Raw genomic sequence first — 24,633 nt, 5'->3', positions numbered from 1 at the left:
TTAATAACAAAATTATCAATCATTTAAATGAATCATGTTTTGCAAATGTCTGGATTTAATTACTGTGTAAACAATCCTATTTATTCAGGAAACCTTTGAGTTGAGATAAATGAATGGCCTTCAGCAAGTACGTAACTGGAAATCATTTAGAAAGGGATATTTCCATGCTTCAAAAACTAAAAGATAATTTTGACATCAATGTAACATCAAACACATAAAAACGCTAAGATGTCAGAGCATCATCAATTCCTGTTAGAGGAAACCTAGTGGATAGGAAAGCCATAAATGGCTATTATTTATATAGCTGTTCAAATAAGCACACTTGCTGGTAGAAAAAAAAAACTGCAGAAAAAGGCTTATTCCACCAGGAAAAGCAAGTGAAAGTAGAATGGATGGGAACACTTGATAAGAAAAATAAGGAGGGAGTGATGATGCTAATTTGCAAAACTTAAATTATTTGGAAAATCATGTTGTCAAAGCATGACAAGGGAAAATTAAAATTTACTTCTGCATAAGAGCAGGAGAAACAGGAACAAGAAGACTATTTATTCCATTTTATGGATCTCAAATTTAATTTTACAAACTACACTGCAAAAACAACATCTAGTGAAGATTTACTTTATATCAGAACAAATTTAAATTGCCATAATAAAGTCCAATTTTAACAAGTGGTTATGAAATATGTTATGAATATGTTATGAAAATATTTCTATGTATTTCCTGAATAAACATGTAAACCATTTGACAGCTACAAACTATTTCTTAAGTGCATAGCTTTTCCCCGTATGTCTTCTCAGAAATCAGCTTCATTTAAATCAATGGACATAGTTCCTGGTACATTGGTACAGGTTTGCTAAAGTATGCTACTTTATATTGAACCAAACAATAACAATGCAGAAACAGCCATCTTCATTATGGGAATGGAGTTGGGGGAACAAAAACAAGAATTGTTCATGCTTATGCATAATTCAACAGACTTCAGAGATAATTGACAAACTACATTTAGGATATTAATCAGCCTGAAGAGTCTGATGAACTATAAGCATTTGGGGGATATTAAAGTCTGACCAGCCCCTGGTGAATAACACTTGTTATTATTTTGGAGTCTATAGTTGGAATTCTATGTTGTTTTTAATTTTGTCTTGATAATTGCATAGAAACTCTAGTACAGAAATAGAAATAAAACAGTGAAACCTATGGAAAGACAAAAAGCAAGTACAGAGTTCCAAATGATGTTTGGGTTCTTTTAAACCTGGAAATTCAAACTAGTTAGAGCAGACATAATTATACACTATGTATGAATCCACCCAATTCATTCGACAGAGAGAAGATAAGTAATGACATGTAAAAGTTTAAAACGGTGGTTTCATTTTAATGTATGATACATTTTCATGAAAAAGTATATACAAAACCATGATTTGCATTATGAAAATGCTTAATTATTAACACAACTTGATATTTGTTTAAATTTCTATACACGGCAGATTTCAAAATTATTCAATTGGACTCGTTCTGATTTAAATACATATTCGAATTGTCAAATCTGGGGCATCAAATGGAGGACATTTCTGTAATAAAGGTTTTTGTTTGTGTGTTTGTTTTTGTTAATTCTGTGAATGATTTTTCATCTTCATCATTCTTTTATTGAAGAAATGCTCCCTGTGCAATGATATGTGAGAATGACCTTGAGAGTTGGGGCAAAGAAATGCTGTCCAGAGAATGGTCAGGTAACAAAAGGCATCGTCTACAACAGTGTTTCCCAAACTTGACAATTTTAAGGCATGAGGACTTCAACTCCCAGAATTCCACAGCCAGCAATGCTGGCTGTGGAATTCTGGGAGTTGAAGTCCACATGCCTTAAAATTGTCAAGTTTGGGAAACACTGGTCTACAACTGCATAGTAATGGGAGGAGAAAGAGGCTCAGGAGGGACAATCCCTTGTTTCTCAGGCTGAAAAGGAGAGGGTGGAAGATTTGTACTTTCAGACTTGCAAGAATTTGTTAATGTAACCTTGCAATAAAGTAGAATTATTAGCTCCTCTGATTGGGGTTTCCTATCTGGTTTACCTAAAAAGTCTGACACCTGTTTTGGAAGAGTTACTGTCTTGCCAATTGCTGCATGAGCAATAAACAATAGCAGTTCACCCCCATTGAATAAAAACAGAGGCTTATAGCAATAAAAGAAGATACCAAATTTACGATTTTCCTATAGAATGAGTAGATGTGAAGCCAATCCTTTATAATAGTCCTTTTAGAATAAAATATTTCTTCCTTTGATAAGAACGCAATGTTTAATTCTCTGATCAATGTTCATATATACAAACCAAGCTAATTCAATTTCTTGCTGTTTCCGTAATGACTAATTGTTGTGACACAGAAAACCTAAACCCTAATCAAATAAGGGTGAAAGAGCCAACTTTTTATCTTTCCTGCCATTTTGTTTTAGAAAAACCACAAAGGAAGGATGTAGCATACACAGATACGCACACAGGCACATGTACACATACACATGCACAGGCATACACATTTCATGCAGAAACTTAAGGCTACCCAGAAGCAAAGTAGTTACAATATTTATAGTATCAGGAACTTTTTACGTACCCACTACAGTCAGCAGCATGTTGTCCAAGAGCAGAGCAATGAAGACAATCATCAAGATTAATTTCCGGGACTGCCGACTCTCTCGGAGCCAATTCAGCACACTGAATTCATGCCAAGCCATGGTTTAGCTCCCTCAAATTATGGCTTATAAGGAAAACATAAAAAACAATATTTTAATGTAATCTAGAATTTTAAACTTTTCTCTCTTTTTGCTTTCATGGCACTCTTTTTAAGGAAGAACATGATTCCATAATTTGCCACCTCCACTATAGCTACATTTGTTTCTCTTCATTTTCATGGGTGTCATTGCTGCTTCTGCTTGACTATTTCCTTATATTATCTAGCTAAGCAAGTATTTTTCTCTTATCAAGAATAAAACCATAAATGACTAACATTGCTGTCAATATTTCAACGCCAAGTTATTATACAGAAGTTATTTGCCTTTTGTTAGAGCTGGCTACCCACAAATAAAAATAGCCTGTGTAAAATTTCATTAACAGTGATTTATGGAGAAGAAAAATAATCTAAAAATAAAACCAGATAGACCAGTCCATTAACATATAACATTAACATATAAAAATATATAAGGTTGTTCATTGAACCAAGAGAAATACTTGAAATCAGAGCAGAAAATCTCTCTTCCAGGTCTGTACTGTATTTCAATGCTGAAAACAGGTGTCAAGGATGAACACCAATATACATCTCTACATTGTTTCTGCCATTCCTTCCCAACTGTGCCCCAAAGCACACACATCCACAGTGCTCTGTCTCCAGATTAATCCCTTGTTCCTGAATTGACAAATTCCATAAATTCCAAAGTTCTGTAATGTTAAACAGAGAGAGAGAGAGAGAGAGGGGGGGGGAGGGAGAGAGAGAGAGAGAGAGAGAGATTCTTTTCTCTATGAAGATTCTAGAAGTGCCCAATTTTTTATGGCATCAGCTTTGATGGAGTGTTATCCCCTTCTTGAGAGGCACTGGATGGAATAGGAGTGCCATCCCTGGGTCCATCTCCGGATATTTCTCTATGCAGGTGATGAAATCTTGTCCACAAAAATTAAGCCACTAGCTTGTAAATTGCTATTAAGAGACCTCATTGGTTTGGCTGCAGTCAAAAACCGATGAAGTTTGGGAGAGAGGGGAGAACTGAAGGATAGTAACCAAAGTGAATGGGATAAGTGAAAACTTCGGTACTTTTTAATGCTTCGTCCGGCTCCGAAAATCCGTCTTTGTACCGGTCTCCTTCACCATTCTCTCCCCGCCTCACTCGTCCAGGGCGCTCCAGCATCACTCTTCGGCTATCCTCATTTCTACCAGTTGCCTCCATACCCATCCATCCACCCACCCACCCACCCTGTCGCCCTTTGCCACTACTTCTCTTCCCGCCCCGGCCGCTCTTTTGACCCACCGCTTCACTCTGCCCAGCCATCTCCCCGCCCTCGCTCCAGAAGCGCGCCCGCGAGGTTCTCTTCTCTCACCCGCACTCCTGGATTCCCGCCTCCCTCGCCCCGTCTCTCCTTCGCCGCGCGCAAAAGCCTCCGCGCACCCTTCCCAGGCGAGCAGACTCCCCAGACGCAGCTCTGAGCTTCGCCTCGCTCGCTGCCGGAGCACCAACGCCGCGCCAAAGAGCCCCGGTGCCTCGGAGCAGCTCCGCTTGCCAAGCTCCTCCTTGACGTCACGCCAGATTCTTATCTCTCCCCACGATTCCCTTCGATATTGCTTGCGGATGGACGCCAGCCCGACAACCAAAGCGTTGCCTGGTTCCCCCAGCCGCCCCTCAAAAGAAATTATATGTACTGCTCCCTGCTTGGGGGGGGGGGCGCCTTGTTTCCTCCTCCTCCTCCTCTTCCTCCCTCCGCTCCTTCTCAAAAGTAAGCGCGTCCCCTCATGCCTGGAACGAAGGAGGAAGTTGCCTTGTGGAAAACCGCTGCAAAGCCTGAGGCACTTTTTGCAAACGTCTGGCTTAGAAGCCCGAGAAGAAATAGCCATCGCTGGCAGTGCAGATGGCTGCTCTGCCACGCTCCTCGTGCAGCTGCTGCGCGAGCGGTAAATACTAGGCAGACCTTGTGCCAAGAGCTCATTAAGCCAGCTGGCTTTACTGGCGTCTCCATCTTCGGACGCAGTGAACAGGAGGCTGATCTGCTTTGTCTAATGTTAAAAGCAATACTTGCCTTTGGGGCTTTCCTCACTTGCGGTTTTCATCAGCACCAGATTGCCCTAGCAAGATGCCCTTTTGGCCACAGGCGCAGGCTTTCTCTTGTTCCTGGCAGAGAATTTAATTCATTTATACCTTTCTCCTTGCTCTCCAGGGTAGCTGACACATCCTTTTAAAGAAAAACAGGTCCTGCTGCATCAAGAAAGGAAGGTGAGGTGTTGCAAAGTGCAACCAGAAGTGTGTCTTGGCTGAGCAAGAAAGTGTGCCCAGGCCCGCTACCTTAGGCTACTAGTCAGCAAGCTCTACTATCCGTCTCGGATTGACCAGAAATTGACCAATCACTGATCTGAAAGTACTAGTAGCCAACTTATGAGAAGGCTTCTGGTTAACAAGACAGCCTGGGCGCTGGAGAGTTCTGAACAGAGAGGTCTGATGCCATTTTGGGGAATCTATGTGATTTCTTCTCCCAGATTAGATGTCACAGTTCCAAGTCCTCCTACCACAGCTGGGACCACTTTGGCCTTTACTTTCCGTATGTTGTCTAGTTCCTCCTTTGGGCCCTGGAACTTCTCCAGTTTCTCATATTCCTTTCTGATGTTGCTATCACTGGGCACTGCTACATCTGTCACCACTGCTACCTTGCATTCCGTGTCTGCTACCAAGATGTCTGGTTGAATTGCTAGTACCTAGTTGTATGTCTGGTTCTGGAAGTCCCACCACATTTTAGTCCTCTGATTCTCCATGACTTTCTGTGGAATCTCTCATTTGGCCCATATATTGTGTGGATGTTCCTGTACACAATGCCAACTATTTAGTTGAGTCATTCAGTGTATGCTGTTCCTGCCTGCATCTCCATCCTGGTACTATGTGTTGGACTATCTCTGAGGTCTCTGCATAGCCTGCACCTTGGGTCCTGTCTAATTATCCAAACCATAAATCACAACTTCATTTTTTCTTTTGTACTCAGTCTGTAAGTGGCTTCCAGCAATAATCATAGATACTGTCTTTTCTCATAACAAACCAAGTCAGTTTAGCCATCTCAGCAAGTTTCATCATCTTCATCAACTACCTCCACTGTGAGGAATGCCAGTCTTTCCATTTTTATGCATACAATAATCTTGCTGCAGTTATCATATACAAAATAAAGTTTCATGACATTTTTGCATTTGTTCGTCCATCAATTCCCCCCTCCAAACCCCTTTGGTTGAAACTGTATATTAATCTTTAAAATCTTTTAAGTCAGTGTGTGTAGCTGAATCCAAATTTTTCTATGTTTTTACATACTAAACATAATAAAATTTACTTTCTTGTTCATATTTCCAACATAAATTTGAAGTGCCTGAATGCATTCTAGACAATTTCTCATCTGTAAAATGCTTCTTGTGCTGAAAGATTTGCATTAAAGTATTTGCATAAGAGAAACCTATTAGTGTCTCCATAAGTCTTTTATAAAACAATATTTTATCCTCATTTGGGACATACATTTCCGATACCAAAGTCTTACATCCATGCAGATTAATTTCCATGCCCCCCCCCCCAAAAAAAAAGTCTGCTATGCTTATCAGTCAATATAAATTTTGGTTTTAGTTGGGGCTTTATATATAAAGCAATTCTCTCTCTTTTTTTAGCAAAACACCCAAAACACCCAAAATTTTATAATCAATTTTGTCCTGTTTTCTAATATGTGTTTTTTGTCAGCAAATTATATCTAGTTTTAATTTTTTTCAAAACTTTTTTCTCTTTTGATGAATATTTGTTTCATTTATATTACACATTAAGCATTTGTAATCCATAATTAAGCCAAAAAAAATTACAAAAATTGAAAGTTGTGGCATCTAGTTCAGTATCATCCCTTTCAGGTTCCTGTCATGCTTGTTGAAGCTTTTGTGTAGTTTCCCCTTACAGCTCTATTTGAATCTTCCCCAATTCATCTTTAAATTTTCCACAAATCCCCTTGCCTTCTGGGCAGAATTCAGTTGAGATTCCTACTGTTTAAAAGTAAAAAATCACACCTTCCAATGTGTCCCATTGAAATTGAATCTTTTTCTGTTTCAATCTCTCAGTCAAAAAAGAATATTTTCTTCTTTTATGCAAGATGCTAATAGGAATTTCTTTGCATCTGCATTATCCGTCTTCAGTCTTATATTAAAATGCACTGCAAAAAGTTGTTGCTATGTGTTCTTTCTAACAAACATCCTTAGGACAATTCTTATTCTTGCAAATCTTGAATTTATTCTATATACGTTATCAATTTCTGCCTCTGTATCTTTGACAACCCAATCCAAAAGTTTTAATAACCTTTTCTCTAATATTTTCAGCAGAAACTTCTGAAGTTGCTCTAAATCTCAAAAAAAAAAAATACTTCTCTCTCGATTCCATTAGAACCAGATTACAAAAGTAAATAGGTTTACAAGCACTCAGATATCATTCTGTTGCATTTTTTTAAACAACCAGCCTGGAAAAGGAAGTTGTGAGAATTCAGTGACTACACACTAGTAGCATTGTCTGTGGACAACCATTTCTCCAATTTTTTAAAAAAGTTCTTCTGATTAGTTCTAGCTGTTTCTAGAACAGGGAACAACCTTGACATATTGCTCCACTATCTATCTCCATACATTTCTCTATTATCAACTTATAGCATCTTCATAACATCACCAGGTATCCCTGTGCCTTACCCTCATAAAGGCTGCTTTCATACAACGGCTCTAGAACAGTGTTTCTCAACCTCGGCCACTTTAAGATGCATGGTCTTCAATTCCCAGAATACTCCAGCCAGCGCATGCTGATTGGGAAATTCTGCAAGTTGAAGTCCACAGATTTTAAAGTTATGAGGTAAGGAACATCCTGTCAACGGTATTATAGATACTACTGTTCTGATTTGTTCTGATAATGAGTGCCAGAACTTTAAATTAGAAGAGGCTGTTTCAGTAATTGTGACATCCATGCAATGTTCACAGTTGTCTAATGAACCATGAAGCATGGACTCCTCTGTTGCTGCTCACCCCCTTCTTAAAGAATCATCTCTGCTACCTCTAAATGCATATCTGCTAACCACATCATGACAAATCCTCTCCTCCATCTACATTTTGCTTAACTTTTTTAACCATGCAGAACAACTGAGAACTTGCTTGCTATTTTACAACATTTTGATTGGTCCTAATAAAGCTATTTCCTAAGTTATATGAAGAAATAAAAAAAATTGTAAATCAATACATAGTCTCTTTCTCTCCCTCCCTCCATTCTGCCTGCCACCCTTTTTATACACACATCTTTCCATTTTCCAATAGGAAGCCAAACACCTATGTGTTATGATTGTAAACAGATATTTACTGAAATTTAAATTGGAATCCAATGCGACAAGGAAAAAAAATTATTTAGTCAAAGCTATATTAATGTCCTTTTATAAAACATCAATAGCAATACTGCATTATGGGGAAAAGGAATAATTTACATATTAGAAATACTTCAAAGAAAAAAAGAGTGAGTCTCTAGCTGTAATGCAGTCAGATTTTCAAAGAGAATTCCACATATGTTGTGCATTAGGAGAGAAGAAAGAGATTTCCTTATGATGGGATATATTGTAAACATCTTGCCATAAAAGATTTCCTCTCCAGCCATTTACTGTTTATTCTGTTCCTTCTATTGCCTTTTCCTCAGTGCAGTGCATGGTGGTGATGGCTATTTAGTGCTGCTCAAGTTTGAATCATTGGTTTTCTTAGTCTTTCATGCTCTTTCTGCCTCCAAGGATCTGACATTCTCACTGCCAGATACAAAAGCCGATATATATTAAAAGGGATCTTGCCAGCACCTTTAAAACAAGTGGCTAAAATTGTTTCTGAGAGTACTTACTTGTGCACAGATATATTATTAATACTTACATGGTGGTAACATCTAAAGGTCAATGTGCTGGATTTTCACTGTACGTTCAATGGAAACTCAGATATATTTAGTCAGTTGTTTTTTTCCATGGATATGATTCAAAAATTAACGCCCTTGTTAATTTGATTATTGTATGGTTTGGATCATGTTCACTAATGAGTGAAAACTTGCTTGAACCAATATGTCTCCTGTGCATAGCAACCTTTTGCCCTCAGCAATTTTTAAAACAGTTAGCTGATTTCTAGTAATGTAGACATAAATGGGCATTTTTAAATATGCAAGTCATTTCAATTATTGGCTTTTTTTCCTGCCCACTCTTATCTGCAGGGCTCTGATCAGTAGATATCTGTTTCTAAAACAATTTCAAAGAATATAATGCAATAGGAATTTATGGCAGCAATGATAACTCAATGATAGGTGAGTTTTTTTTTAAAAAAAGAAATGAAATTGTAAACTTTCAAAGAGAGACAATTAGTTGTATAGTTAAGTATCAAGCTAGGAAACTGGGAGACTGTTGAGTTCTAGACCCACCCGAGGCACAAAGCCAACTAGGTGACTTGAACTAGTCCAGGGGGTAGGCCACCTTGGCTCTTTTATGACTCGTGGACTTCAACTCCCAGAATTCTGGGAGTTGAAGTCCACGAGTCATAAAAGAGCAATGGTGGCCTACCCCCTGGACTAGTCATTCTCTCTCCAGAGGCAGTGGCAAATCACTTCTGAAAACACCTGCCAAGAAAACTGAGGGATTAGTCCAAGCATTTGCGGGAGTAAAAAGCCAGGCTACTCATTTTCATTCTTATCTGTAACTTTCAGCAACTATTTTACTTTTCTGTCTTACTATCTCCGATGAGAAAGTTATCAATGCGTTGTAAATGCCACTAATAGGACTTTGAGAGTAAGCATAAAGAAAATTGAAGAGGGGGGGAGGGAGGGAGGGGGAGGGAGAGAGAAAAATTCTTTTCTCTGTGAAAATGTATGGAGACTGGATGGATTTATTACGGTTAACTGGAAACTATTTCTGCTTGCACTTTGATTGGAAAATAGATCTGGAGACTGAATTTACTAGATTTAATTAAACAACAGTTGACAAGAGATTATATTAAGAAATAAACATGGATATTTGACAGAGGACAATCTATTTATAACTTTTGGGATAATTTGGGATAGATAAGATGCTGTGGTAAATTTTCTATGAGTGGATTACAATAACAGCTTGTTAACAGAAAGTTCTGAAACTTTAATTTTGTTCTCTTTGACTATTATTGTTCTTCCTGTTATTTACTTTGTCATTAATAACATATAGACGATAGGTCAACAAACTGTAAATAGATTTAGTAGTTTAAAAACTTTGGGAGACCTATTTCACAAGGGATTGAGAAATAATTATAGTAGTAGTAGTAATTGTAGTAATAATATATTAGTGTTGTAGTAATTGTTGTAGTAATAGATTAATCAGTATTCAACTAGAAGGGATAATATGTGTATACGGTGGGGGGTTGATGCGCCATTTTTAATGCTTTGATTGTTTTGTGTTTTGTGGTTTTTTTGTCTTTTTGGATTTTATTTTTGAGTTTTGCATTTTGTATTTTAACTTGTTTTGAATATATATATATATATGTCTGTCTGTGTGTGTGTGTGTGTGTGTGTATAATAATAAAACAAAGCAGATAGATAGATAGATAGATAGATAGATAGATAGATAGATAGATAGATAGATAGATAGATAGATAGATAGACAGACAGACAGACAGGCAGGCAGGCAGGCAGGCAGGCAGACAGACAGACAGACAGACAGATGCCCAAAGTGATTGGGCATTTGTACCAAAAAAATGGGTTGAAAATACCCTCATGTTAAAAGAATCTTTATTTCAAAATACTGCTAAACTCAGTTATTGGATTCTGGGGCCACTGGACACAGGTGCCAAGTGCCAGTTTCAACATACTGCCTGTCAGTCTTTTATTCCTAGATGGGAAATATTTTCAGAGTTGGCAAAGTACTTCTAGAGCCATGGATGTTAGGTCCTGAGGGAAAAGGAGCTTTACATGGGAAACAATGAACATAGCTGTCAGGATTTCAGTATCTAACGATAGATACTTGCATTTCTATGTTTTGGTCAAAACTCTGACTTTCTCACCAGTGAGCATTTTCATCCAGTACAAATCTGACTCATGTCTTTTGTATCATCTGCTGGCTGCATTGCTGTGACATTGACAATACATGCATAAATACTTTCTTCTATTGGACAGCACATAGTGCTATGAAGTTAGCAGCATCCATGTAAGTGCTTTCTTCTGGTGCCCGCACTGTAGTTACTCCCTTACCAAAGTCTAATATTGCTGCATTTAGATTAACTAACATATTTTTTCAAGAGACAGGATATAGTCTTGCAGACAGGCTTGGTATCACAATGATTATTATTAACAATATTTGTTGGATAACCTTCACAGAATTACTGCCAGATTAATAAAGCAAAATGCCAGTTTATAAATACAAGAAACAAGGTTTTTGCATTAAAATGTGAAGAAAGCTCTGTGTGTAGAACAAGACAGGAAATGTTAGAAATAATTGGAAAATTCTATTCAGAGCTATACAAAAATCAAGATCACTCAAACGTAACAACATCCACAAAAGAAGAAATGCCAGATATCCTAGTGGATGAAGTATCAAATGCCCTAAAATCAATGAAAAATGGCAAAGCTTCAGGAAGTGACTGTGTTATGGTTGAAATGTTGAAAGCTAGTGGTCACAGTTTATACAAGATACTAGCAAAACTATACTCAAGATGCCTCAGAGAAGAAAAAATATCCAATGCATGGGAAAATGCTGAAGTGATTTTTATACACAAAAAAGGGGCCCAATGATGCACAACCAAAGGAGTAGACTGGGGTTAGAAGAGGTGACAGCACAATGGATCATATCCTGGTTGTTCAGCAAGTCATTGAAAGGCATAATGAGTACACCATGTTTCTGTGCATGACTTTCACTGACTACAAAAAGGTGTTTGGCTCAGTATTCCAGCAAGCAATAATTAATGCCCTGCTCAACCAAGGCATAGACACTGCTTACATAAACTTACTACAATCAATATATGAAAAAAAATGCCGACAATTGATCTTAAAGTGGAAATCAACATAGAACGAGGGTGGCTGACAAGGAGATAGAACATCACCTACCCTTTTCTCAGCCTGCCTCAAAGAAGTATTTTACAAACTGAACTGCGAAAAAGATGGAATAAATTCTGTTGTGCCTATTTAAATCACTTAAGATTTGCAGATGATGTCATTCTCTTCTCACAAGACCCAGAAGAGTTACAAAGACACATACAAGAGCTACATAAAGCAGGAGAACCATTTTTCTTAAAAATAAACCTGAAAAAGAGCCAGATCATGTTTAATAAATTCACCAAATAAAGAAAAGATATTATACCTGGGGAAGAACTAGATGTAGTAGACTACTATATATACCTTGGCAACAGATCTCAATGGAAGGTGATACAATAAAGGAAATTGAATGGTGTGTTAAATGGCAGGCATTTGGCAAGCAAGGCATAATTTTCAAGAACAACCTCCCTTTTCGATCATGTGCTCTAACATATGCCAGTGAAACATGGACACTAATCTCACAATTGATACAAAAACCACAAGTGGCACAAAGAGCCATGGAAAAAGACTTGCTTGGCATCACAAGACAAGATAGAAAGACCTGCACATAGATTAGAGAGAGCAAGAAACATTATATGATATCATCAAGAGAATAAAAGAATTGAAATGGAAATGGGCTGGTCACATAGGAAGAACTGAAGGTTGACTAAGGCAGTCATAGAATAGTCCAGGTTATCGCATTCTGATATTTATCCAGAATATTATAACTGAGTTCTTCAATAACAGGTGTATTTGCACAATCTCATATATGCTTAATATTTGTATAATCTCATATATGCATAATATTTGCACAATCTAATATATGAGAGCCAGTTTGGTCTAGTGGTTAAGGCACCAGGCTAAAAGGTGGGAAACTGGGAGTTCAAATCCCACTTTGGCCATGAAAGCCAGCAGAGTGAACTTGGGGCAGTCATTCTCTCTCAATCCAACCCACTTCACAGGGTTGTTGGGTGGGGAAAATAAGAGAAAGAAAATGTATTGGATACGTTTGCCACTTTAAATTATTTGCAAAAATAGTAAAGGTAAGATACAAATAAATAAATATCATTTGTTATATCCAACCTCCATCACAGTTGCAAATCAAAATATAGGTAGTACTTAGGCCAGGGCTTTTCAACCAGTGGTACGGGTACCACCTGTGGTACATTGGCACCTGGCAGGTGGTATGCGATCATCCTAGAAAAGTGGTAGCGGAGGAGGGGAATGAGCTGAACTGGTGGTAGTACCACACAATTCTGAGCGAGAGATGGCTGGAGCTGCAGGGCTGTCAGGGCTCAGCAGAAGCGCCAGGATCAGTGCTGCTTTCCAGCTGATCGGCGCTTCTTCAGGGCTGTCAGGGCTCAGTGGAAGCACCAGGATCAGTGCCAGGCTCCAGCTGGAGCTTGGCGCTGATCCTGGTGCTTCTGCTGAGCCCTGAAAAAGCACCAATCAACTGGAAAGCAGCACTGATCCTGACGCGTCTGCTGAGCCCAGAAGAAGCGCCGATCAGCTGGAATGTTGCAGCATCTCCAGGGTCTTGTGATTTACATTCAGATGCTTGGCAACTGATTCATATTTATGATGGTCACAGTGTCCCAGGGTCATGTGAAGTGACCAAAACCTGATGCAACCACCCAGCAGATGGGGGGAATAAAAACCAAACATGTCCCACCCCACCCCCACTGCCAATCCTCAACAGAAATGCTCACAACAATGAAAACCTCAGACAGAAGGAAGAGCACCACCAGGTGCTGTCTTGCTCGGCTATGGCTTGGGGGGCACTTTTTCCAGTGCCACTGTAACTTTGAACAGTCACTAAGCGAACTGTTGTAAGTCGAGAAGTACCTGTACTTATAATAATAATAATAGTAGTAAAGTTGGAAGGGACCTTGGAGGTCATCTAGTCCAACCCCCTGCTCGGGCAGGAAACCCTACACCATTTCGGACAAATGGCTGTCCAGTCTCTTCTTAAAAACTTCCAGTGTTGGAGCATTTACTGCTTCTGGAGGCAAGCTGTTCCACTGATTAATTGTTCTCACTGTCAGGAAGTTTCTCCTTAGTTCTAGGTTGCTTCTCTCCTTGATTAGTTTCCACCCGTTGCTTCTTGTCCTGCCTTCAGGTGCTTTGGAAAATAGCTTAATTCCCTCTTCTTTATGGCAGCCCCTGAGATATTGGAATACTGCTATCATGTCCCCCCTTGTCCTTCTCTTCGTTAAACTAGACATACCCAATTCTAGCAACCGTTCCTTATATGTTTTAGCCTCCAGTCCCCTAATCATCTTTGTTGCTCTTCTCTGTACTCTTTCTAGAGTCTCAACATCTTTTTTACATCGTGGTGACCAAAACTGGATGCAGTATTCCAAGTGTGGCCTTACCAAGGCATTGAAGAGTGGTATTAATACTTCGCGTGATCTTGATTCTATCCCTCTGTTAATGCAGCCTAGCACTGTGTTGGCCTTTTTGGCAGCTGCCGCACACTGCTGGCTCATATTTAAGTGATTGTCTACTAGGACTCCGAGGTCCCTCTCACAGTTACTACTATTGAGCATGGTGCCACCTATGCTGTACTTGTGCATTTGGTTTTTCTTGCCTAAATGTAGAACCTTGCTTTTTTCACCATTGAATTTCATTTTGTTAGTTAGTGCCCAGTGTTCAAGTCTGTCCAGATCCTTCTGTATCTGAAGCCTGTCTTCTGGAGTGTTGGCTATTCCTGCCAGCTTGGTGTCATCTGCAAATTTGATGAGTTCCCCATCTATCCCTTCATCCAAATCGTTGATGAAGATGTTGAAGAGTACTGGGCCCAGAACAGAGCCCTGGGGCACCCCACTACACACTTCCCTCCATATAGATGCAGTTCCATTGAGGACCACTCGCTGAGTACGGCCGGTCAGCCAGCTACGGATCCATCTGGTGGTGGTTCTGTCTACCCCACATTTTTCTATCTTGTCAAGTAGTAGGTTGTGATCTACTTTATCAAATGCCTTACTGAAGTCCAAGTAAATTATGTCCACAGCATTCCTCTGATCCACTAATTTTGTCACTTGGTCAAAGAATGCAATAAGATTTGTCTGGCATGATCTATTTTTGACAAACCCATGTTGGCTTTTAGTAATGACTTTGTTTGCCTCTAGGTGTCCGTTGATTCGTTGTTTGATTATCTTTTCCAGGATCTTCCCAGGTATTGAGGTCAGGCTGATAGGTCTGTAATTTCCTGGATCCATTTTTTTTCCTTTTTTGAGGATGGGAACTACATCAGCTCTTTTCCAGTCCTCTGGTAGTTCCCCTGTGTTCCAGGATCTTTGAAAAATATAGTTCAGTGGCTCCGATATCACATCTGCCAGTTCCTTGAGAACTCTGGGGTGTAATCCATCTGGTCCTGGCGATTTGAACTCATCTAGGCTGGACAGGTGCTCCCTAACCATTTTCTTGCCTATCTTAACTTGTGTTTCTGTTTGGTTTTTTATGGCACTATTTTTGATAGGTTGGTCTGTTTTTTCCCTTTGTGTAAAGACAGATGCAAAAAATGAGTTAAATAGTTCTGCTTTCTCCCTGTTGCTTGTCACCTTCTTGCCACTTCCACCCACTAATGGACTTTATCATCTTTTTCTTTCTTTTTTTTGGGTCATCAAGTTTTTGACACCTTGCTAGGCAACTGGTGGTACTCGGACGTTGCCATATTCTAAAAGTGGTACAGTGGGTGAAAAGGTTGAAAAGCCCTGACTTAGGCCACCCTATAGACTACTATAGATTTCATATTCCATAGTGCCCTCCCATAGCTCTCGCCCACTAGTATGCTTGCCTGGGATGTGGTTTCAGCATCCTTTCCCGGATCGTAGTCATATGAGATCTGCACTTAGTCACCCACAATGACAACAGGGACTGCCAGGATTGCAGTTGCTAAGTGATGTGGTCGTGAAATGTTGTGCTTTATGATTGTATCATTTAGTGATGGAAATTCCAATCCCAATTGTTCTTGTAAGGCGAGGATTACCTGTAGGTGTTCAGACATATTTAAATACTGCCTTGTGTAGATCAACACAATCGGAGACACTTGTAGGAGTAGTCAAAAAAGTCAAGAAGATGACTTGGTCAAAGCCATGGTCCTTACCGTCTGCATATTAAAAAAGAGAAAGCAATCCTACAGACACTCTTACTATTTTGACTTTTTTTTTTAACACACACACACCAGCAAATGGAGTGATGCTAGCATACTTCCCATTTGGTAATACAAATCTTAACACTTGAGGTAGTAATTTATTTGGATAGATAAAGTAAAGTAAAGAGAATGGTGACTCTAGACTAGTGAAGAGCTGCCAAGTAATTTTTTCTTAACCAATCAATCAGCAGCTACAAAAATCTTGTCTGATAAAAACTGTGCCTTACACTAGGGGTCCTCACCCCAGTCCATGGACCAGTACCGGGCCACACTATGCCAGCAACCAGTCCGTACAAACAAGCAAAGCCCCATCTGCAAGATGCAGGCAGCACACAAAACCACACACCCTCCGGTCCGCGGAAAAACCTCTCTCCACGGAACTGGTCCCTGGTGCCCAAAAGGTTGGGGACCTCTGCCTTACATGACTTATCTAAAACATATGATTTTCAAGGCATTAATTGAAGCCAGGGTGGAAAATAAATTGCGGATCAAGATGAAATTAGAAAATAGATGGTTGTGGTTGTCACACATGGCACTGAGTTTGTCTATGTGGAGTTCAAGAAACAAATCTACAGGATGATTACCTTGTCCTATATCTGGCTTCTCAGTTCCAGTGAAATCTTCCCCTTCAGCATTTGCCAAAAGCAGGAGTGATAGTCTATAACAGTGGTTCTCAACCTTTCTAATGCCACGACCCCATAATACAGTTCCCCATGTTGTGGTGACCCCCAACCACTTATACATCACCGGGTGCCAGGGGCGTGGACAAAGAAAAGGGGAAAAAAATGGCGGACAGCCTTGTTTGGCGACCCCCATGAAATAGTCGTTCGACCCCACATGGGGTCCCGACCCACAGGTTGAGAACCACTGGTCTATAACATTCAGTAGATTAGCAAAATGTGAAGACAGCAATGAAGGTGCACCAAGAGGGTTTCTTGGCTATGATCTGAAAAGAGTTGCCTCAGCAGCAGATCTACGCTTTGGAAGTTGTTCCCTCTGACTTTTGCAATGGTGCTGATTCTTGGAAATTTAAGTTGTCCAATAAAGAAAAGGCATGGGAATTTTCCCTATGCTATTGTTTTTACTGATTATTGCATTTCTTGTCAATGCCTTAACAGTTCCTTGTTTTTATTTTGCACTGTGTAACTTTGTAAACAGACGTCTTTAAAAAAAAAAAAAAAAAGAGAGAGAGAGAGAGAGAGAGAGAGAGAGAGAGAGAGAGAGAGAATGTCAAATAGCTCAGTAGATAATTCAAATTCCAGCATCTTACCTGAAGATATTCTATAGCAGATTATGAAGACACAAAATTCAGGATTGCTCCCATTATCATCCTTATACTGTAAGCTAAAGAATGGCCAGTTTATTTCTCCTGTCCAAAAAAAAAAAAAAGGTTTAGCCTTTGAGCACATGCCTCTTTGATTATATGATGATATGTATAATGGGTGCCATCAAATTGCTCCTGTATGTTCCTATGCCCTCATATTTCCAGCACATCCTGGCACTAACATTAAATGCCATGCCCCCCAGCCATTTCACCTGCCTTCAACTAACATTGTAGTCCTTTGAATATGATTTACAGAAATGAGAAATTATTGTCAGTGGAGAGAAGGTTTGTGAATTCCCCTCCCACCTTGGACACTAATAGGCATAAATCTCCTTCTTTTAAAAGTGACACACCTGTGATTTGGTTTTCTGATAACAATCTCAAGTAGCTATTTGGCTGAAAAAGGTCAGATAAACTCAACACAATAGCCAGCCAATGGTTACAAGGTAGTTTCATAGAATAGCCATACAAAGAAAGCACACTATGCATTATATGTTAGATCTAAACCAGTGTGCTTCCCTCTTCTGTCCTGGATTGGCTAAGCATGTCCTTTGTATCAATCAAATGCCCTGCTTTCCCATGGATTGGTGTTTATGATCCTGATTCATAAAAATATAGTATATCCAAGCAATTATAATTAATGTGTTCCTTAGGAAATTCTATCACAATGGCCATCAACTAGTCTGTTATATTGCTTTCAGGTCAATTCTTACCAGAGTTGTACATGAAACAACAATAAAAACATCACTGCATCCCACAGGTTTCTGCCAAACCACTTTGGATCTACCACAGTTACAGAAACAAAACTTGAGGTGTTTTCATTGTAATAATAGTAATAGTAATAATAATAGTAATAATAATAATAATAATAATAATAATAATAATAATAAAGTTGGAAGGGACATTGGAGGTCATCAAGTCCAACCCCCTGCTCAGGCAGGAAACCCTATACCATTTCGGACAAATGGCTGTCCAGTCTCTTCTTAAAAACTTCCAGTGTTGGAGCATTTACTGCTTCTGGAGGCAGGCTGTTCCACTGATTAATTGTTCTCACTGTCAGGAAGTTTCTCCTTAGTTCTAGGTTGCTTCTCTCTTGATTAGTTTCCACCCGTTGCTTCTTGTCCTGCCTTCAGGTGCTTTGGAAAATAGCTTAATTCCCTCTTCTTTATGGCAGCCCCTGAGATATTGGAATACTGCTATCATGTCCCCCCTTGTCCTTCTCTTCATTAAACTAGACATACCCAATTCTCGCAACCGTTCCTTATATGTTTTAGCCTCCAGTCACCTAATCATCTTTGTTGCTCTTCTCTGTACTCTTTCTAGAGTCTCAACATCTTTTTTACATCGTGGTGACCAAAACTGGATGCAGTATTCCAAGTGTGGCCTTACCAAGACATTGTAAAATGGTATTAATACTTCACATGATCTTGATTCTATCCCTCTGTTAATGCAGCCCAGCACTGTGTTGGCTTTTTTGGCAGCTGCAGCTGGCTCATATTTAAGTGATTGTCCACTAGGACTCCGAGGTCCCTCTCACAGTTACTATTATTGGGCAAGGTACCCCCTATACTGTACCTGTACATTTGGTACATTTGGTTTGATTGAAACGAAATTCAGAGGATTTCTACTGTACTTTACGGATCATGTAGGCAAGGCTGATACATGTTATCCCCTTTCTTCCTCTTCCCCATAAGTTAGCCTACCTATTTCCTGTTTTCCCAGCATCTTCCCTCTCCCCTTCCTTCCTTCCTTCCTTCCTTCCTTCCTTCCTTCCTTCCTTCCTTGCAACATATCTAGCAATTTCCCCACACCAATCTTTCTAGTACCTTCCCTCCCCCCAACTCTGTCAGCCACCAAAGTCCCACATGTCATATCCCACCAATTTTGTGCTGTTCCTAGAACATATCACCAAATCACCATTCATAACCTGATCCAGTGATAAGTAAATTTGGGCTTAGTGTTTTAGTTGGCAAAGGCAAATATAAGATTTTATTTCTGCTTTGTTTCATATTCATTGCATCAGGCTTTTTTCTCTATTGTACTGTACTGGTTATAAAAATGATTGATTGAGCTCCTCTGTACCCAAGTCTACTTCTAATTGCTATAATTTGAAATATTTGAAATTGTTCTTCTCTAGAATAATATCAAGAACAAACACAACTACAATGGAATTGAAGCATATAATTTTAATTTTTTTTTCAGATAAAACATTAGATGGTAAGTGTTAATTATTGATGTTTTCAGTGACAGCTATCACTTGAAATAATCATTTTGTACCAGACAGAAAAGAGAGAAGATCATATTGCTTTAACTTGATATTTTAACAAGGACAGAACTGCTGTCAAGAAAAATAAAAGCTGATTGATAACCAGGTTAAATCACAGATTGTTTTATCTGTCTTTTCCAGCTAAGTGTTCTCTTAACACTTGACACAGCCTTGCAGGCAAACTTTGCCTTAGCTTCCTAATCAATAAGAAGAGAGACTGAATGCCATGTTACAAACCTAATTATTTTTTTCCCCTGGACATTTGTCTCTAACTAAAAGGCATTTGACAAATAATCTTCCCCTGTCCCTTGAGGTTAAAGGAATCCAGTCATTACATGCAAATTGTGTTTATATTGACTGTTTATGCTGCTCTTTGAAACCTTTTGGCATTTAAGCAACTAAACACCCAGCTGTAAATACCATCTCCCAGGCACTGCGGAAGTTCAGAATGATGTTAAGTAGAGATCTCAGTTTCAAATGTGATTACACTTTGCTTTGCATGTTGACCCACGTTTAAGTATAAATAAATAGCAATGGACTGTATTGGTTACATCAGTGAGCACCCATCTGGTTTCCTTATCAGGCACGTAGTTTAACAAGGTACAAGGTCAAGGTAAGGTAAGGAAACAAACACTAGTTCCCCTCTGGGCTCTGTACTCTGAAGAGAAAATATCACATTTTCCCTTTGGCACAATACTCAGCAGGAGCATGGAAAATTCAAAGCAAAGACTTTCTTTAAAAAATGCACAAAAAGTGCAATGGAAGCTTAAAGTTGAATTGATTTACTATGACATGAACTTTCACACAGAAGGGGCAACTTAGTCATAGGCCCAGAATGGTTGAGAAATTAGTGCATACAGGTCCACGTAGATTTAAGGAATAGAGATGGATAAACAAAGACCCCAAAGTTTAAAGCCAAAGATCATTGACAGCAGCAGAAGGCTCAGGAAAGAAGTGGCTTGGAACTCTGAGCTGGAATTTGCAAAGTCTGGGTCCAACAATAAAAAAAGCACCTACCCTCTGAGCCAGTCAACCATGATTTTAGAGGACAAAGTATGGCCTCTGTTCCTGATCTTAAATATTCCAGTAAGGCCATACTGGAAAAAGTAATCTAGAAATGATTTCTTTCTTGTACATAATATTAGTTTCCTTTTCATCCCCAATAAGAATAAATCAGCTTATAGCAAACCCCCAACCCAGCATGCCCAGAATCAACATTAATTCAGTTTCCCAGTTACCTTTGGGAAGATTGATTGGAATGTTTATTAGGGCTGTGTAGCATATTGGACTGAATTAAAGCGTTTTATAATGTATAGAGGCACAAATGTAGCACTTGTCTGTAACACTTTAAATTCCCTGTGTTTTGCCATGGGGTCCTGTGGCTGTTTTGCATAATTATCTCATGATTTTGAAATGCAGCTACTCTGAAAAGCTCCAGAAAGATGCTATATACATGCCCCATGCACTGTTAGAATAGAAAGCCATATACTTGCATATTCAATAATTATTTCTTTGGTTATTCAAAACTGAATATAATTATATAATATAGGAAGATGCATGCATTCATTCTGCACTGTAGGACAGTAGTGTGTGGCTTCCCACTGTGGGAGTCCATAGAGAGGGCCAATGAGCATCAAAATAATCTAAACCCAAGCCCTGCCTTTTTGAATATGACATCACATATTCATATAAAAAGGACAGAACGTGGATCACAACTTTTCCACATGGTCATCAGCACTTTGACAAAACTATTGGATTTTATAGGTGCAGCTGCTTCCAGTTGTGGGTGGCAACTCCCATCATCCTTTATTGTTCTGTTGATTAGGGCTGATATGAATTAGAATAACATCTGGAAAAACTGCACATTCCCTATACTTGTACTGTAAGCATTGAAATCAAGAAAAATTCCATGCATTGTCTTCTTTTAGGGTTGGGTGTGCGTGTGTATTCATCACGGCAATCTGTTTTGACATGGTACTTTGACCCTTTCACTTCAAATACCTCTTATACATTTTGAATAGAAGTAGAAATTTTGATCTGGGAATAAAAGGAACTGTAAGATGCTGATTCATGAACAGACACATGCGAGGTGATATTCTAATAAACCAGAAATGTCTGTGTTCTGTTGTATCAATCAATGTTTCTGCAATGCCCTGAAGGACAATAAATTAGTGCTAATGGAACATTGTCCCCAGCATGTACTAGTAATTTTTCCTGCCCAGACAGTTTTAGATTACATTTAAATTGTTTTTAGGAAATCTTAAACATGTTTCTTAAAAGTAAAAGGAAAGCTGTTTAGGACAAAAAGCAGCTGTTAGAGAGGTGGCCAAGGAGAAGGTGGGCCACAGTATTCCATTTATTTATACATCCACTACAAAGAGACTGAATTGTGATCTACCCTATGATACAGATTTTGAAGGGTTGGTAGATATTTATTGCCAAAGACAAGAATTATAAAATGGGAAGAGAGTACATTAATAACAGGTTAAATCAGTAGAATGCAGCATTATTTAAAATTAAAATTATTAATAGGTTAACAATAGTCCTCTGAAGTTAGTGGGACTTGGTAATTCTTCTGAAAGATCATGATAGAACTTCATATCTGCCATCATAGCTTCTTCCTGAAACACAAATGGTAACTGTGTGTTTGTAGGGGTGTGGGGTGTTGAGTGTGGTGAACTTCGATAAAACAATATCTTTTACATCACAGATGCACAGTTTAGCCAGTGGCCTCACTAGTGCAGCTAAATGAAGCTGTTGTGGTTTGCCATTTTAAATTCTTAAGTATTTCTAAGAGCAAATAGCATTTTAGCTTTGGCTGCAATGTATTGCTAACGAAGAAAGAAAGCAAGGCATTAAAAAAATGGGGTTTAATTTGGATCAGGGATGAACTCTAGAACCAGTTTTTATCATGTGAATTTGTAATATAAATAATAAGAGAGAACCTTTAGTAAGTACATCAATGATTTCTCTCATTGTTAAGAAAGTATAGTACTTAACACAGCCAAGTGGTAAGGCTGAGGATTGAGCAAGGGAAAAAAAGATGTTTCCTCAGATGTTATATCGTCTCCAGTTCCAGGAAACTGAATACTTCCAAGTCCATTTAGCTGTTGGAAAGATTCATATGACATTTATACAGTGCTTTCTTTCTAAAAAAAAAAAAAAAAAAGGTGCCGGAACTCACACACATCGTACAACCCGCCTTGCCTATCCTACAAGGTTCCATCCAAAAAAGGTGGTGGAACTCCATTCTGGGCGTTCTATGAGAAAAAAAGCCCTGCATTTATATGTAATAAACATGTAGTACCTTTACCTCCCCATCCCCTATGAAGATGAAAGAGGGCCCAGGAGTTCTGCTAAGGAAGCTTAACTCATAATAAAGACTACACTCATGGTCAAGACATCTTGGACTGTTATCTGCTTGAACTTGGTCCCTTGAAAGACATCCAGAAAACTGTAATTGCTACAAAGTGTAGCCTTTTTCATGCTGATTGGAGCAGGACTCAACACTTGTATTGTGAATCCAACACTTGTATTGTGAGAACTGCATTGGCTACCAGTAGGGTTGAAGGTACAATTCAAAGTGTTGCTTTATACAGCCCTGTAGGACTTGGTATCCATGTACTCTTGGGACCCCAAGTTGAATCTTCCTGTCTTCTTCAGGCCACCCAGGTGGACATGCTACAGATTCCTTCACTTTGGAAGGCTAAAGGAGGAGCTCTGAATCAGATCTTCTGAAATATTTTTTCTCTGGGGTTTCAGTCACCCTTAGGCCCATTATAGTCAAGAAGCCAGTCAAGTCATGGCTCTTCCACCACGCTTCTATGACATTTTACATTTCAGTTTGCATTTCAATACTGCTGGATTTTTTTGAATTTTATTCTAATTATGCTTAATTATACTGACAAAACAGCAGTTTCAGTGGTTTAAGATTTTATGATTTACTGTGAATGAACTAGAGGGCAAAAATGGATACAAATAAAAAAAACAAATTAAAAGACAGGATTCAAATGGTAAGAAGGGAGTGAGCTTTTAGACTGTAGTAGGAATTGAGGTTAAATGAGGGCATCTTTCTATTTGAGACATAAAAGATTGTATAAATTGCATTGAAACTCAAAATAGCTATAATCATATAAACATTTTCCCAGTCATAACTGGGATCTTTTGCATGAATTTATCAAAGGCAGGTAAATAATGAAATCTGAAAGAGAAATAACAGCAAAAGCAGTTAAGAGTTCACCACTAAAATCAGTAGAACTTAAGAGAAAACTGGATGCAGGTTTGCTATTATATTTTGTTAATGTCGTTGGATGCTGCTCTTGCAATCAAGCAACACTGACTGGTTATGGAATTGTTTACTAGTTACATAAGGGTACAGGTGTTGTGTTTTGTTTTGTTTCCCAGACCCAACAATGGCAGAGTGTGCCAATTCCATGACCTTTTGCCCATTTCTTTTTTTCATTCTTATATAGCTTTCTGTTAGTAAATAAATGATGAATAAAAAAGAAAATTAACAAGATGAGAAAAAAATAACAAATCTTCTCAAAACAGTGAAAAAGTGAGAAAAAAGAACTGACCAAAATAATTTTAAAGGCCAGTTGGATTTAAAATATTAATAGATGGTGCAAGTTGAAGAATGTGCTGTTCTCTCTAACAATTTACACTGGCTGATGTCACTCCTCAAGCTGAACAGTAATGCAATTTGATTTATTGTTTATTATTTATCTTTATTGTTATGGTGGAAATGTCAACATATAAAAGGCTCATTCATTCATTCAATTTCTATAGCTGTCCATCTCAAGCAAATGACTTGTATAAACTGAAACAATTTGAATGTATCCTAAAATCTTTTTTTAAAAAAAGCTACAGGTAGCCCTGGATTTACAACAGTTCATTTAGTGACCATTTGAAGTTACAAAGGCACTGAAAAATTGACTTTTGACCATTTTTCACACTTATCCCCACTGCAGAATTCCTAGGATCGTGTGACCAAAACTCAGATGCTTGGCAACTGACTCATATTTATTTTTTTATAAATATTTTATTGATTTTCTGGTTTTACAATCATAAGTACTTAATAAACAATGCGTTGTCCTGGGTCCATTAGTAATTCAG

The 24,633-nt window shown here is 38.7% G+C and overlaps 1 protein-coding gene across 5 annotated transcripts in view; it reads right to left on the bottom strand.

Moving 5' to 3' along the window:
• The window catches only part of SLC18A2 (solute carrier family 18 member A2), a 37,726-nt gene extending 33,330 nt beyond the window's left edge, over positions 1 to 4,396 (bottom strand). Inside the window, exons 1-2 of one of the 5 annotated variants that reach the window (XM_039337827.1) lie at positions 4,006 to 4,396; positions 2,601 to 2,744 (exon numbers count right to left, since the gene is read on the bottom strand). In XM_039337827.1, the coding sequence (XP_039193761.1) occupies positions 2,601 to 2,721 (121 nt within the window). In that variant the 5' untranslated portion in view covers positions 2,722 to 2,744; positions 4,006 to 4,396. Of the gene's footprint in view, positions 1 to 2,600; positions 2,745 to 3,214; positions 3,917 to 4,005 lie in introns of those variants that run through there. The other 4 variants (XM_039338660.1, XM_039335343.1, XM_039336136.1 and 1 more) reach the window with 4 other exon arrangements.
• Between the last annotated feature and the right edge of the window lie 20,237 nt (positions 4,397 to 24,633).

The sequence above is a fragment of the Crotalus tigris genome, unplaced genomic scaffold (assembly GCF_016545835.1).
Source record: "Crotalus tigris isolate CLP2741 ecotype Arizona unplaced genomic scaffold, ASM1654583v1 scf7180000017536.10889498, whole genome shotgun sequence".
Classification (NCBI taxonomy): Eukaryota; Metazoa; Chordata; class Lepidosauria; order Squamata; family Viperidae; genus Crotalus; species Crotalus tigris.
The sequence above is the reverse complement of the archived record's forward strand: the minus strand, read 5'-3'. Positions and strand labels throughout refer to the sequence as shown.